The 14,801-nt window shown below is 41.5% G+C and overlaps 2 protein-coding genes across 3 annotated transcripts in view; both read right to left on the bottom strand.

Annotated features, from left to right (window-relative positions):
- itga9 (integrin, alpha 9) overlaps positions 1 to 7,467 on the bottom strand; it is a 127,769-nt gene extending 120,302 nt beyond the window's left edge. The window contains exons 1-3 of the mRNA XM_061959430.1: positions 7,063 to 7,467; positions 6,840 to 6,967; positions 1,938 to 2,044 (exon numbers count right to left, since the gene is read on the bottom strand). Of these exons, the coding sequence (XP_061815414.1) occupies positions 1,938 to 2,044; positions 6,840 to 6,967; positions 7,063 to 7,250 (423 nt within the window). The 5' untranslated portion in view covers positions 7,251 to 7,467. The remainder of the gene's footprint in view (positions 1 to 1,937; positions 2,045 to 6,839; positions 6,968 to 7,062) is intronic.
- Positions 7,468 to 9,425: 1,958 nt separating this feature from the next.
- The window catches only part of golga4 (golgin A4), a 45,226-nt gene continuing 39,850 nt past the window's right edge, over positions 9,426 to 14,801 (bottom strand). The window contains exons 23-24 of one of the 2 annotated variants that reach the window (XM_061959407.1): positions 13,016 to 13,102; positions 9,426 to 10,003 (exon numbers count right to left, since the gene is read on the bottom strand). In XM_061959407.1, the coding sequence (XP_061815391.1) occupies positions 9,986 to 10,003; positions 13,016 to 13,102 (105 nt within the window). In that variant the 3' untranslated portion in view covers positions 9,426 to 9,985. The remainder of the gene's footprint in view (positions 10,004 to 13,015; positions 13,103 to 14,801) is intronic. The other variant, XM_061959418.1, reaches the window with a different exon arrangement.

The raw sequence follows: 14,801 nt of genomic DNA, 5'->3' as shown, positions 1-14,801 counted from the left end.
CTGTCAAAAATTGCTTTGACACAACAAGTTTTAATTGTGAATACACCTGACTTTTGTGTAAAATATGCCAGAGCAGACTTATTGCACAGTGAGGAAAAGATACGACAGGTACTACTCCTAATTTTTCTCTCTCCCTCTGTCTGTCTGCTCCTTTCATTCAGCTCCTTGTCGATGTGGGTGGACTTTACTTTTATAAATGTTTATTATTGTAGCAAAATGGTTAAGGATTCCTGATCGTTTGGGAGGGCACCATAGTGGCTTCCATGTGTGTGCGCATTAGAGATGCGCGGTTTGCGGGCACAACCGCGGAGTCCGCGGATTATCCGCGGATCGGGCGGATGAAATAAAAAAAAATTAGATTTTATCCGCGGGTCGGGTGATTGAAATAAAAAAAATTTGATTTTAAATAGATTCAGGCGGGTGGCAGTTAAACCAATTCGGAAATATATATACATAGTTAAATGTTGTTACCCACATACGGAAAACGAGCAGGCACCTGCTGCATATGCCACAACAGAAGAAAAAAAAAGAAAAGAGATGGACACTTTTACGGAGCGGAGAAGGGACGCCTCGCCGGGGTCCGGGACCGAGGCCCCTTCCCCCGAGAGGGCCCCACCGGGAGCCGTAGCTGAGGCGATCCGCGAGAAGGGCCCGACGCACGTCCAGGGTCACCACCGCGCCCACTGCACCGACACCCCGCCTCGTCCGCCTTCGCCGCGGCCGGCGTCACGCGCAGCAGGTAAGCAGCTTACCTGCCCGCCACCCCCGTGGCCGGAAGCTCGGAACAGGGGTCACTCCGCGCGCTCCGCCCGCGCAGCTTTCCTGCCCGCCACCCCTGTTGCCGGGGGCGCGTAACAGGGGTCACTCCGCGCGCAGTGCGCTCACGAAAGGGGTGGGGCTCACCCTGGTTGATATAGACAGCAGCTAGGACGGTGGCCATGGAAGTTGGAACCCGCTAAGGAGTGTGTAACAACCCACCTGCCGAATCAACTAGCCCTGAAAATGGATGGCGCTGGAGCGTCGGGCCCATATACCCGGCCGTCGCCGGCAGCGAGACGCGCTTGGAGGTGCGCTCAGCGCGGCTCCCATATGATTGCGCACTGGTGTGCGTCTGGGTCGTGACAGCGTGGCACGCGAATGTCTGTGCTGCATTGGATCAGTCTCCTTTCTTTAACAGGCAAAAGCTTTATAACCTCACTAATGCCTTGCATCGTCTATATTAGATATATAACAACGGGCGGGTGCGGGCGGATGCGGTTCTGATCAAATGTTAGATCGGGTGGATTGCGGATGGTTGACGACTTTCTGATGCGGTTGCGGATGAAATAATTGCCTATCCGCGCATCTCTAGTGCGCGTGTTGGCAAAACGGCACATACAGCACCGATCAGCTTGTTTTTTAAATAGAAAGTGGATCATCACCACCTTGTCATGTTTGTTTGATATACAGTACTGTACAGTACTTTATATTGTTTTCAAAGTGTACGAACCTTAACTAAAATATGGACTTTTGTCAAGGCTGGAACTCATTATTCATATTTACAGTGTTTCTTATGGGGAACCATGTTCAAGAACCAATGAAGTTCATAAATTGAGGTATATTCTAGATCTGATTTTTTTTTTTAACTGAAGGGTTTCAATGCCTTGCTAAAAGGCACTTCAAACAACAAATGGCCATATTTTTGGTCTTGTCACATATGATCCACAGCTCCAGCTTTAGTGCTTAAAGACCACAGTCCTTCTTCTGCTCCGTGTAAAAAAAAAAGAACTTAAGTCATAAATTGATGATATAGTACATAAATAAAATAGAACTAGTGGCGCCCCAGGCATACAATGAGCGACTATAGGCGGCAGATGTGATGTTGAGACACATGATGGTACTATTTGTGAAACAATGATGTTGTTATAATCAGACCCAGTTGTCATTCATCAACTCACCAGTATTCTGCCGTCGGCTCTGTTCTGGCGGGCCAGGCTTACTCCCATCCACTCGTCATCTCTGTCCCCTTGGCACGTCTTCCCACAAGACTCTCGGGGCCTGTTTCCTAAAGGACAATGAGAGCAGTTTGTAGACGTCACGGCGTCAAGACAAAGGTTGAGGGGAAAAGAAACGTGTCTGCTATTGTCTAACTACGTGCTCCTGGCTCGTCGTTTTGGCAAACACTTTGAGCACAGCTGCAGGATGCTGAAAGAGCACGACATTGGATGTTTACATGTGCTCAGGTAAAGTCCAAGGAGTGCTTTGCTGTGTTTAAAGGACAGGCTGTACTGCAAAAAGGTTAGTCAAAGATACTTTAATGCCAGGCACGCTCTGCTTTATTTAAGGACCTATTACAAAAATGCTTGGCAAAGATCCTTTATATGTCAGAAGCGCTGTGCTTTTTTAAGGGCCTACTCCAAAAACACTAGTCAAAGATCATCTACATCAGTGTTTTTCAACCTTTTTTGAGCCAAGGCACATTTTTTTCATTAAAAAAAATACGGAGGCACACCACCAGCAGAAAAGGTTAAAAAATGAAACTCCACCAGGTTGTCGTGCCTTATTTTGAGTTTGTTGTTGTTTCCTGTGTGTAGTGCTTTAGTTCCTGTCTTGCGCTGTTATTTTGGTGACCCTTCCTGTTTTGTTGGTGTTCTCCTGTAGCAGCTTTACGCCTTCCTTTGAGTGCTATAGCCCGACCTACTTTGTTTTCGCAATCAAGACTATGTAAGTTTTTCGTACGCTATCCTTCTTTGTGGGGACATTGTTGATTGTCATGTCATGTACGGATGTACTTTGTGGACGCCGTCTTTGCTCCACACGCTGTAAGTTTTTGCTGTCGTCCAGCATTCTGTTTTTGTTGACTTTGTAGCCAGTTCAGTTTTACTTTTGTTTTACAATAGCCATCCCTATGCTTCAGTGCCTTTTCCTGCCTTTTGTTAATTTTTGGTTTAAGCGTTACATACCTTTTTACTGAGTCTCCTGCTGTGCTCTGCATATTAGGATCACGACAAACCATCCTCGACACGTTCCGACTTCTACAAAGCAATAAATTACCTCCTGCCACCTACCGATATGTAGTATCATAAGATTACCCTGCCAAGCTCTACACAGCACAGGCACTAGACAACGGCACATTATTTTGATTAGTGATTTGGAAAAAATATTTTTTGGACCAATTGGGTGAAGTTGCATAGTTTTCCACGGCACACCAGACAATATCTCACGCCGCGGCACAGTGGTTGAAAATCACTGCTCTACATGTCAGGACAGATCAGTTGTTTTTAAGGACCTACTGCAAAAACACTGGTAAAAGATCCTCCACATGTCAGGAGAATTTCGCTGTTTTTGAGGACCTACTGCAAAAATGCTATTCAAAGATCCTTTATATGTTATGCGCGCCCTGTTGTCGTTAAGAACCCACGGCAAAAATGCTAGTCAAAGATCCCTTACACGTCAGCAACTTTTTGCTGTTTGTGAGGACCTAAAAATGCTAGTCAAAGATCGTTTGCATGTCAGTAGCATTTTGCTGTTTATGAGGACCTAAAAATGTGAGTGAAAGATTTTGTACATGTCAGAAGCGCTTTGTTGTCTTTAAGGTCCTACTGCAAAAAAGCTAAGCAGAAATGCTTTACTTGTCGGGAGCATTTAGCTATTATTGAGGATCTACTGCATAAACACTATTCAAAGATTCTCTTTATGTCAGGAGCGCTCTGCTGTTTTTGATGGCTTTAGTCAAAAAACATTTACATGTCAGGAGCCTCTTGCTGTTTTTGTGTACACACTGCAAAATTACTAGTCAAATATCCATGACATGTCAAAAGCAAGTCAAAGATCCTTTATATGTCAGGAGCACTCTGTTGTCTTTAAAGACCTACTGAAAAAAAGCTAGTCAAAGATCCTCGAAAGGTAAGGAGTGTTTTGCTGTTTTTAAGGTGCTACTATAAAAACAATAGTCAAAGATTCTCTTTACGTCAGGGGTATTTTTGGCGTTTTTGGGAACCAACGGAAAAACACACATCAAAGGTCCTTCATATGACATGAGCGCTCTGCTGTTTTTATTGGCGTTCTTCAGAAATATTAGTCAAAGTTCATCAACATGTCAGGAGCATTTTGCTGTTTTTGAGAACACACCGCAAAAATGCTCGTCAAAGATCCTTTATATGTCAGGAGCGCTCTGTCATCTTTAAGGACCTATGGCAAAAAAGCAAGTCAAAGATCCTCGACATGTGCGAATTTTGCTGTTGTTAAGCTGCTACTATAAAAAAGATTCTCTTTATGTCAGGGGTATTTTTGCTGTTTTTGAGATCCAAATGGAAAACACACATCCAAGATCCTTCATATGACAGGAGCGCTCTGCTGTTTTGAATGGCGTTCTGCAAAAACACCAGTCAAAGATCATGTCAGAAGCATGTTGCTGTTTTTGAGGACACACTACAAAAAAACTAGTCTAAGATCCTTTATATGTCAGGATCATTTTGCCATTTTTTAAGATCTACTACAGAAACACTAGTCAAAGATTCCCTACAACATGTCAGGAGAATTTTGCTGATTTTAAGGACCGATTGCAAAAAAGCAAGTCAAAGATAATTTATGTCAGAACCTACAAAACTCAAAACCAGTGAAGTTGGCACGTTGTGTAAATCGTAAATAAAAACGGAATACAATGATTTGCAAATCCTTTTCAACCTATATTCAATTGAATAGACTGCAAAGACAAAATGTTTAATGTTAAAACTGAGAATTTTTTTTTTTTTTTGCAAATAATCATTCACTTAAAATTTAATGGCAGCAACACATTGCAAAAAAGTTGGCACAGGGGCATTTTTACCACTGTGTTACATGGCCTTTCCTCTTAACAGCATTCAGTAAACGTTTGGGAACTGAGGAGACACATTTTTGAAGCTTCTCAGGTGGAATTCTTTCCCATTCTTGCTCGATGTACACCTTAAGTTGTTCAACAGTCCGGGGTCTCCGTTGTCGTATTTTAGGCTTCATATTGCGTCACACATTTCCAATGGAAGACAGGTCTGGACTACAGGCAGGCCAGTCTAGTACCCGTACTCTTTTACTATAAAGCCTCACTGTTGTAACATGTGGCTTGGCATTGTCTTGCTGAAATAAGAAGGCGTCCATGATAACGTTGCTTGGATGGCAACATATGTTGGTACAAAACCTGTATGTACCTTTCAGCGTTAATGGTGCCTTCACAGATGTTTAAGTTACCCATACCTTGGGCACTAATACACCCCCATACCATCACAGATGCTGGCTTTTGAACTTTGTGTCTATAACAATCCTGATGGTTATTTTCCTCTTTGGTCCGGAGGACACGACGTCCACAGTTTCCAAAAACAATTTGAAATATGGACTCGTCAGACTACAGAACACTTTTCCACTTTGCATCAGTCCATCTTAGATGAGCTCGGGCCCAGCGAAGCCGGCAGCGTTTCTGGGTGTTGTTGATAAATGGCTTTCGCTTTGCATTGTAGAGTTTTAACTTGCACTTACAGATGTAGCGACAAACTGTAGTTACTGACAGCGGTTTTCTGAAGTGTTCCTGAGTCTATGAGGTGATATCCTTTACACACTGATGTCGGTTTTTGATGCTGATGTTTGAGGGATCCAAGGTCACGGGCACTCTTTTACTATAAAGACTCACTGTTGTAACATGTTACGTGCAGTGATTTATCCAGATTCTTTTAAACTTTTGATGATATTACGGACCTTAGATGGTAAAATCCCTAAATTCCCTGCAATAGCTTGTTGAGAATGGTTGTTCTTAAACAGTTTGACAATTTGCTCACGCATTTGTTCACAAAGTGGTGACCCTTGCCCAATCCTTGTTTGTGAATAACTGAGCATTTCATGGAAGCTGTTTTTATACCCAATCATGGCACCCACCTGTTCCCAATAAGTCTGTTCACCTGTGGAATGTTCCAAGTGTTTGACGAGCATTCCTCAACTTTCTCAGTCTTTTCTGCCACTTGTGCCAGCTTTTTTGAAACATGTTGCAGGCATCAAATTCCAAATGAGCTAATATTTGCAAAAAATAACAACGTTTTTCAGTTCGAACGTTAAGTATCTTGTCTTTGCAGTCTGTTCAATTGAATATACCGTATTTTTCGGAATATAAGTCGCAGTTTTTTTCCAGTGTGATTTATATATGTTTTTTTCCCTTCTTTATTATGCATTTTCGCCAGGTGCGACTTATACTCCGGTGCGACTTATACTCCGAAAAATACGGTAAGTGGAAAAGGATTTGCAAATCATTGTATTCTGTTTTTATTTACGATTTACACAATGTGCCAACTTCACTGGTTTTGGGGTTTGTACTTCAAAAGGGTAATCAAATAACCTCTACATACATATAAGGAGCATTTTGCTGTTTTTAGGGACCTACTGCAAAACTACTGGTCAAATATTATCTATAGGTTTGCTTCAAGAACAAATAGGAAAACACACATCAAAGGTCCTCCATAAGACAGGAACACTCTGCATAGTGCTAGTCAAAGATCCTCTACTGTAAATGACAGTAGGAAGTGACATCATCTCGCAGTATTTATCACATGTAATAAAAAATAAAAACAATGATCCACACAGAGCAGAACTGGTGAACTGTGGGTGGCGGAAGTTGGACTTTTTTTTGGCTCTCGTACTTCATCCATCCATTTTCTACCGCTTGTCCCTAGAAAATACATCCAATGTAGCCAAACAACAGCCTTGTCTCATGTGAGTGCTGCAGCTAGGTTGTCTCCTAAAAAGGCTGTATTATGTTTGGCTAAAACAGATATTTGGGGGAGTTGACACATGGATCTTGGACTAGGAGTAACTTGGATGCTGCAGCAGCAGAACTGACTGACCTCTTCCCAAGTCCATCTCTGTGCAGCGACGCTCAGGGTTGCTGTGCAGCCGACACTTGAACACAGCACCAGGAGAGTGCACCGACATACTGTAGGTCGAGTTGGCCCTGGGGGCCCCGACTATGACCCTGTGCACACCAGGAGAGGACAGGTCACACCAAGCCATTACAAAGTCACGTTCTGTGAGCAAACATCAGTATTTTTGTGAAAAACATGGACTCACCAGCGTGTGTTGTCGTGGTAATGCTCCAGCACCGAATAGCCAAAAAAACTCGAATTAGGTCCACGGAATACCACGGGATGTTCTAAGTCTATATTGTAGGAAAAAACCACTGAAATAGAAAGGCAGACATATAAAACAGCTTGGACTCCTGTTTTCTGTCTTCGACGAGAAGCCATCCTTTTGCGCATCGTGCGTAATTACGCAGTAAAAGTGTCCAAAATAGGGGAAAACAGCAGGAAATGAATTCAGTCGCTGGGGGGGGGGGGGAATCCACAACTAATGTTAAGTGATTTCCCCGCTCTTTTTGTAGTATGTGGACTGAAACGGGAGGAGAAAAGTTAACGGTCCGGAGAGTAACGGTGCGTCAGTTTGTCTCCATTCTGCGTGTGTCCGTCTGACAAAGTTGGAGGCTGCACTCTGGCTGCTTGCCGCCGAGATTACGGAGTGGTTATACACAGCGGCAAGCTAACGGGGCGTAGCCCAAGCGGGACAGGAAACAGTTGAAATGGGCGACAAAATAAAAGCGCGTGTTGGTAGTGACGGTGAAAGCAGCTGGTGTATGTACTGTAAGGGGACTTTTGTTGTGAAATAAATTGTTACATTTTACACAATGAAAGTAGTTATTTTGACAAATGAAATGAGGGCGGACTGCTGCCCTCTAATGGCGGTTCACCGATGCTAAACAGTTGCAAATTTGTAATAAATGAAGAAATTAGTAGTTACTCCCAGCATTTTGTGAGAGAACAGTTAGAAATTATATCCTGATTAAAATGTATTTAACTGAAACCAAGGAGTATGTTCTTTGCATTTAAAAATGTTTTTTCTTGTCCTCTTCTTTTTAAATCCATCCATTTTCTACCGTTTGTCCCATTCTGGGTCACTGGAGTTTATCTCAGCTGCATTCGGGCAGAAGGCGGGTACACCCTGGACAAGTAGTCACCTCATCGCAGTTCAATCAATCAATCAATCTTTATTTATATAGCCCTAAATCACAAGTGTCTCAAAGGGCTGCACAAGCCACAACGACATCTTCGGTACAAAGCCCACATAAGGGCAAGGAAAAACTCACCCCAGTGGGACGTCGATGTGAATGACTATGAGAAACCTTGGAGAGGACCGCATATGTGGGTTACCCCCCCTCTAGGGGAGACCGAAAGCAATGGATGTCGAGTGGGTCTGACATAATATTGTGAGAGTCCAGTCCATAGTGGATCCAACATAATAGTAAGAGTCCAGTCCATAGTGGGGCCAGCAGGACACCATCCCGAGCGGAGACGGGTCAGCAGCGCAGAGATGTTCCCAGCCGATGCACAGGCGAGCGGTCCACCCCGGGTCCCGACTCTGGACAGCCAGCACTTCATCCATGGCCACCGGACCTGTGCCCCCCCCCCCCCCCCCCCCAAGGAAAAGGGGAGCAGAGGAGAAAAGAAAAGAAACGGCAGATCAACTGGTCTAACAGGGGGGCTATTTAAAGGCTAGAGTATACAAATGAGTTTTAAGATGGGACTTAAATGCTTCTACTGAGGTAGCATCTCTAATTGTTACCGGGAGGGCATTCCATAGTACTGGAGCCCAAATAGAAAACTCTCTATAGCCCGCAGACTTTTTTTGGGCTCTGGGAATCACTAATAAGCCGGAGTTCTTTAAAGTTAAAGTGAAAGTACCAATGACTGTCACACAAACACGAGGTGTGGTGAAATTTGTCCTCTGCATTTGACCCATCCCCTTGTTCACCCCCTAGGAGGTGAGAGGAGCAGTGAGCAGCAGCGTTGGCCACGCCCGGGAATCATTTTGGTGAGTTAACCCCCAATTCCAACCCTTGATGCTGAGTGCCAAGCAGGGAGGTAATGGATCCCATTTTTATAGTCTTTGGCATGTCGGCCGGGGTATGAACACACAACATACCAATCGCAGATAGACAAAATTCACACTCACATTCACACATTAGGCTCAATCAAATCACTTACAAAAAATAAAATGGAACCCCCCCCCCCCCAAAAAAAAAAAATATATATAGTGCATCTTTGTTTAACGCACACAATCATATGTTATGACAAACTTTGGAGTCTAATTATTTTCAACACACACTTGCTACAAATGCTTTAAGTGTAGATTAATATTGTCATGCAAAGTTTCTCTCCGCTATGTGTAAGGCAGCTGAGACCAAAGTCAAATTCTCTCAATGATGACAAGCCGTAACAAGGGTCCTTATTTAAGCATGATGAAAAGTGGCTCTCATGTGGGAAAAGGTGCCCTATTGACCACATGACAACAGTGCAATGTCAGCATTACTGTCCATAAAATAAGATTTCTATCATACTTTAAACCTGTGAATGAAAACAAAAGGAGAGGATGAAAGCGGACACTTGTAAATAAGATTTAATTTGTTATACAGAAAACGTATAGCAAGTCATATAGAGCCCTATAGCACGGTTTCCATTTTCTAATACAAAGTAGTGTGTTTTGGGGCTGGAAAACAAGAAGAAAGGTCCACAGGGCACTAACGTAAATGTGTAGTGAGCACATGGTTAAAGGGCCATTTACAGGTTTGCAAAAAAAGTGATCCAGACGACAGCACAACACAAAGAAAAACCTATAAAGCAACCGTCAGCATCGATATGTTTATCATTTATTGCACACGCCAAACCTTATAAACACATTCAAGAATAAAAAGGACCCCGCACCCATCATAAATTAATTTTAAAGTAAAGATGCGGATTCATGGAAGATTTGTGATTCTGACATATTTGAATTCCCTCATACTGTTTAGTTTTATTCACACACTGCATACTTAAAGCCATTCGTACGTTCATTCATGCACACACAGATATATAAGAAGTAACGTGCAGAGAAGGGTTTGATGAAATCCTTGGCAGTCTTCCCTTTCAGCAGCAGCAGTATAGTTTTCATCTCAAAGGATCGCTCAGACGCTTAACCAAGGCTGAAAGAAAAACATGGGCACATTTGTTAATGTAACATTTTATTCACTCAATATCGATATAACAGTCTACCAGGATGCAATACAGGAAGTTCAAATGTTACATCTGTAAAGCTTCCCTTTTCCCACATTTTGTTATTTACAGACTTATTCCAAAATGGAATAAATTATTTGTTGTCCTCAATATTCCACACTTAATGCTCCATAATGACAATGAGAAAGTTGTTTTTTTTTGTTTAATTTTGTATATTTATAAAAATAAGAAATTATATGTGAATAAGTATTCACAGCCTTTGTTCAATACCTTGTTGATGCACCTTTGGCAGCAATTACAGCCTCAAAATGTTTTTAATACAATTCTACACTCTTTGCACATTATTCTTTGGGCAGTTTCGCCCATTCCTCTTTGCAGCACCTCTCAAGCTCCGTCAGGTTGGCTGGGAAGTGTCCGTTGGGAAGTGTCCGTGCACAGCCATTTGATCTCGCCAGAGATGTTCAAACGGATTCAAGTCTGGGCTCTGGCTGGGTCACTCAAGGACATTTGCAAAGTTGTCCTGAAGCCATTCCTTTGATATCTGTGCTGTGTGATTAGGGCCTTTGTTTTGCTGAAAGATGAACCGTCACTCCAGTCTGAGTTCAAAAGCACTCAGGCAGGTTTTCATCCAGGTTGTGTCAGTACATTGCTGCATTCATCTTTCCCTCTATTCCAACTAGTCTCTCAGTTCCTGCCGCTGAAAAACACCCCCACTGCATGATGCTGCCACCACCATGCTTCACTGTAGGGATGATATTGGCCTGGTGATGAGCGGTGCTTGGTTTGCTTTAAACATGATGCCTGGCATTTATGCCAAAGAGTTCAATCTTTGTCTTATCAGACCAGAGAATTTTGTTTCTCATGGTCTGAGAGTCTTTCAAGTGAATTTTGTTAAACTTTTACAAAGGAATGGCTTCCGTCTGGTCACTATACCTTACAGGCCTGATTGGTGGATTGCTGCAGGAATGGTTGTCCTTCTGGAAGGTTCTCCTCTCTCCACAGAGGAATGCTGTAGCTCTGACAGAGTGACCATCGGGTTCTTGGTCACCACCTTGACTAGGGCCCTTCTCCCTCGATCGCTCAGTTTAGACAGCTGGCCAGCAACTCTTGGAAGTGTCCTGGTGGTTCCAAACTACTTCCATTCACGGATGATGGAGACCACTATGCTCATTAGGACCATCAAGGCAGCAGGTATGTTTTTGTGCCCTTCCCCAGATTAGTTCTTCGAGATAATCCTGTCTCGGAAGTCTACAAACAATTAATTTGACTTCATGCCTGGTTTGTGATCTACCATGCACTGCCAAGTGTGGGACCTTATATATAGACAGGTGTGTGCCTTTCCAAATCATGTTCACCAAACAGAATTTACCACAGGTGGACTCCAATTAAGCTGTAGGAGCATCTCACGGATGATCAGTTGAAACAAGATGCACTTGAACTCATGTTTGAGCTTCATGGCAAAAGCCGTGAACATGTGATTTCTTAGTTTTTTATTTTTGATAAATTAGCAAAAAAATTCGAAAAGCTTGTTTGCATAGTCTATCTGGGGCATTGTGGGATATTAGAATTTGTAAAATTTTAGAATAAGGCTGTAAAATAACAAAATGTGGAAAAAGTGACGCATTTAATAATTTCCAGATGCACTGTAAAACATTGCCCGAGCATTTTCAAAGATGAGTAGTTTTACTTTACTGTAGCTGCAAGGTAACTTCTCTTTATCTATCCATCCATCCATTTTCATTTCCGCTTGTCCCCCTCGAGTACCTATATTAAAATATTACCTAAAGCATTGTGTTTTCGAGTTGTTTTATTTACATAATAACAGTGGTTAGCATCTATTTATACTTGTCATAGCAGGTAGGAAGTTAAGTTATCTTAAACATTGCCTGTGCAGATAAGCAGGAGCGTAGGACCAAATTCTGGGGCCCCCATTCGACCCTAAACCCAACGTTTCCGCCACATACACACAAACATGTTATGTTTACATGCACTAAAAAAAACAATTGCATTGATTTGATTGAAACCAGCTTTAAAAAACGCACCTACAAACCTTAATTGGGTTTTTGACTTTTTTTAAATGGGATTGACATCTTGAACATATCGAAATACACCCCTGAATATTTTAGTTTTGTTTTGGAAAAAAAATAAAAAATTTACCCACAAAAAACCCCAAAATATTCTATATAAAGTGACCAGAATATACATTTAAATAATCATATAACCTGTCATTATTCACTTAAATATAGTCATATATCTGTTAATTGTTTCTGTACTTCAGAGTGTAAGGTAGAGATTAGTTGATGCACATAGGATTATCATCATTGGATAATATGAATCATAATATTGATTATATAATATTATCATTATTATTAATGCATCTGCTATGAGTCAAGTCCCCCCCTTTCTTTAAAAACTACTGACGTCTCTTTTTCTAACTTTAATCAAGGGTCTTTGAATACAACATGGGCAAAAGAGATGCAAAAGTGAAACTAGTACATAATGTTCTCTAATGCTTCCATAGATAGATGTATTATAGTTTTACCTTTTTTTTATCGCCTTTATCCTTGTTACAAAATGCAGGTGTTGTGTGTGAATGCCTAAAGGTGAGCTTTGATAATGTTACGACGTCTCTGTTTAGTGAAGTGTTCTATGCTAGTTTTGATGCTATCCATGTGTAACGAACAATGTTGTATTTTTTAAAATTGGGTTTTCTAGGTACTCTTAGATTCTTAACTTAATTCAAGCAATTGGCTATTTTAATGTTATATTACAATGTCTTTTCTTGATAAATTACATATTTAAATGGCAGGGGGCAGAAAAATTCAAACTGCAGCTTCCGGTAAATGTACTTGTCAACTAGCAAGTGGGACTCTTTTGCAGTGCTTCAACAAGTGCTATTCTAGATGACTTATTTGACATTTTATGTACATTTCTAACAGGACCTCATAAAGTTAAAAAAAAAAAGAAAGACAAAGTTTTACCATTACTTTTGACTCCTCTTTGTCCAAAACCTTTTGAGCCTGGTCTGGAGGAAACTTGAGCATGGAGGTAATCACTTTAGCCATCGTCTGTAAGTGAAATCAACAAAAAGTAAAGCGAGTTACTTTTCTATTGTACACACACACACACGCCAGATAAAGGGCAACAGTACCTGTGAGATACACACAACTCTAATCAAAAAGGGACGACCAAGTAAGAGAAAAAAATATTTGCATAATCAACATCAGGACAATGTGCCTGGGTGCATGCACTAAGCCATAAACTCTGGGATAATCAGAAACAGGGCTGCTATACAGAGAAACCCAACCGCTTAACTAACAATAAACAAGGCCAGTGTGTCTTTAAATGTGTGCGTCATGCAACACACATGTGCTGCGCAGCCTGCCTGCAGGACATCCTGCATATGGAGAAAGGCTGCCGTGTTGCTATTAAAATCGATTGTTGGGAAAATCCCGCTGACTGTAGGACCATGTGAACAGCACTGTTAATTAAGGGGATCAGTGTTCATTTAGAGTGGCCATATATTTTGTGCAGACAGCCATCAGCGGGCAATTAGGTAGTGTTCCAATAAAGTCGTTTCAATCTGCAGCCAATGACCACAACATTAGGTATATCTTCTCAATGCTGCATCAGAAATTCTGCCAATGCAGCGATAAAAATACATTTGAGACTCCTTTTTTATTGGATGTCATTAGACTGAAGGACTAAGTGTTTTAAAAATGTCATGCAGTCAAATTCATATTTATTTTAGTGCTGTCAAATGATATATATATTTTTAAATCAGCTTAATCACACTTTTGAATTTGGATGAATCATGATTAATAACAGCTTACTACTCGCTTGCATAATTTAAATTAACTTAAAAAAAAAGAGCCCAATGTTTCCACAAAGATTACAATTAACTGTCAGAATGTCATACAGGAACATTTTTTAAAGTGCTTTGATAAATGCATGTCATTTATGTCCTCAAAACCTGGTAGGAGTTTAGCCAAAGTCCAGTCTGGGTGTATTTTGGAGTGAAATCGGCCAGCGGACACACCTGTAGGAGTTTCCTCATTCATTTTTGCACTGACATATGCTTTGACCAGATCACTGACCGTTTAAAAATACATGCTGCCTTCCAGGTACCGGTTAGGATAAAGGAAATTGCATGATTAATCTGCCTCTAAATATATATATATATATATATATATATATATATATATATGTATGTATATATATATATATATATATATGTCTTAATAAGGTTATCCAAAAAATAGTGCTCGATACCGTAGTAGAGCGCAATATATGTATGTGTGGGAAAAAAAAATCACAAGACTATTTCATCTCTACAGGCCTGTTTCATGAGGGGGGGTACCCTCAATCATCAGGAGGTTTTAATGGGAGCATTCGCATACCATGGTTTATATAGGGCACAGAGTGGGTGGGTACAGGCTGGCGTAGGGGCGTGGTGATTGGCTCATGTGTTACCTAGGAGGTGTTTCCGTCTATGGCGGCATGCTGTCACAATTTCGCTGCGCTTGTTGAGGGATGACAGGTCTGGACGGTAAATAATAAACAGTTTCTCTTTCAAGCATAGGTTGCATCTTTTATTACCACTATTGTAAGGTGTGCTGGATGCAAGAATTTGCCATGTTATTGAATATTCAACATTATTGTCTTTGAGGTCCCAAATGTGTTTGCTGAGTTCTGTGGTATTTCGCAGGTTTTTGTTCCTGAAAGAAGCCTTGTGATTGTTCCATCTGGTTTTGAATTCTCCCTCGG

The sequence above is a fragment of the Nerophis lumbriciformis genome, linkage group LG02 (assembly GCF_033978685.3).
Source record: "Nerophis lumbriciformis linkage group LG02, RoL_Nlum_v2.1, whole genome shotgun sequence".
NCBI classification, from domain to species: Eukaryota; Metazoa; Chordata; class Actinopteri; order Syngnathiformes; family Syngnathidae; genus Nerophis; species Nerophis lumbriciformis.
This window is presented reverse-complemented; position numbering and strand designations above follow the sequence as displayed.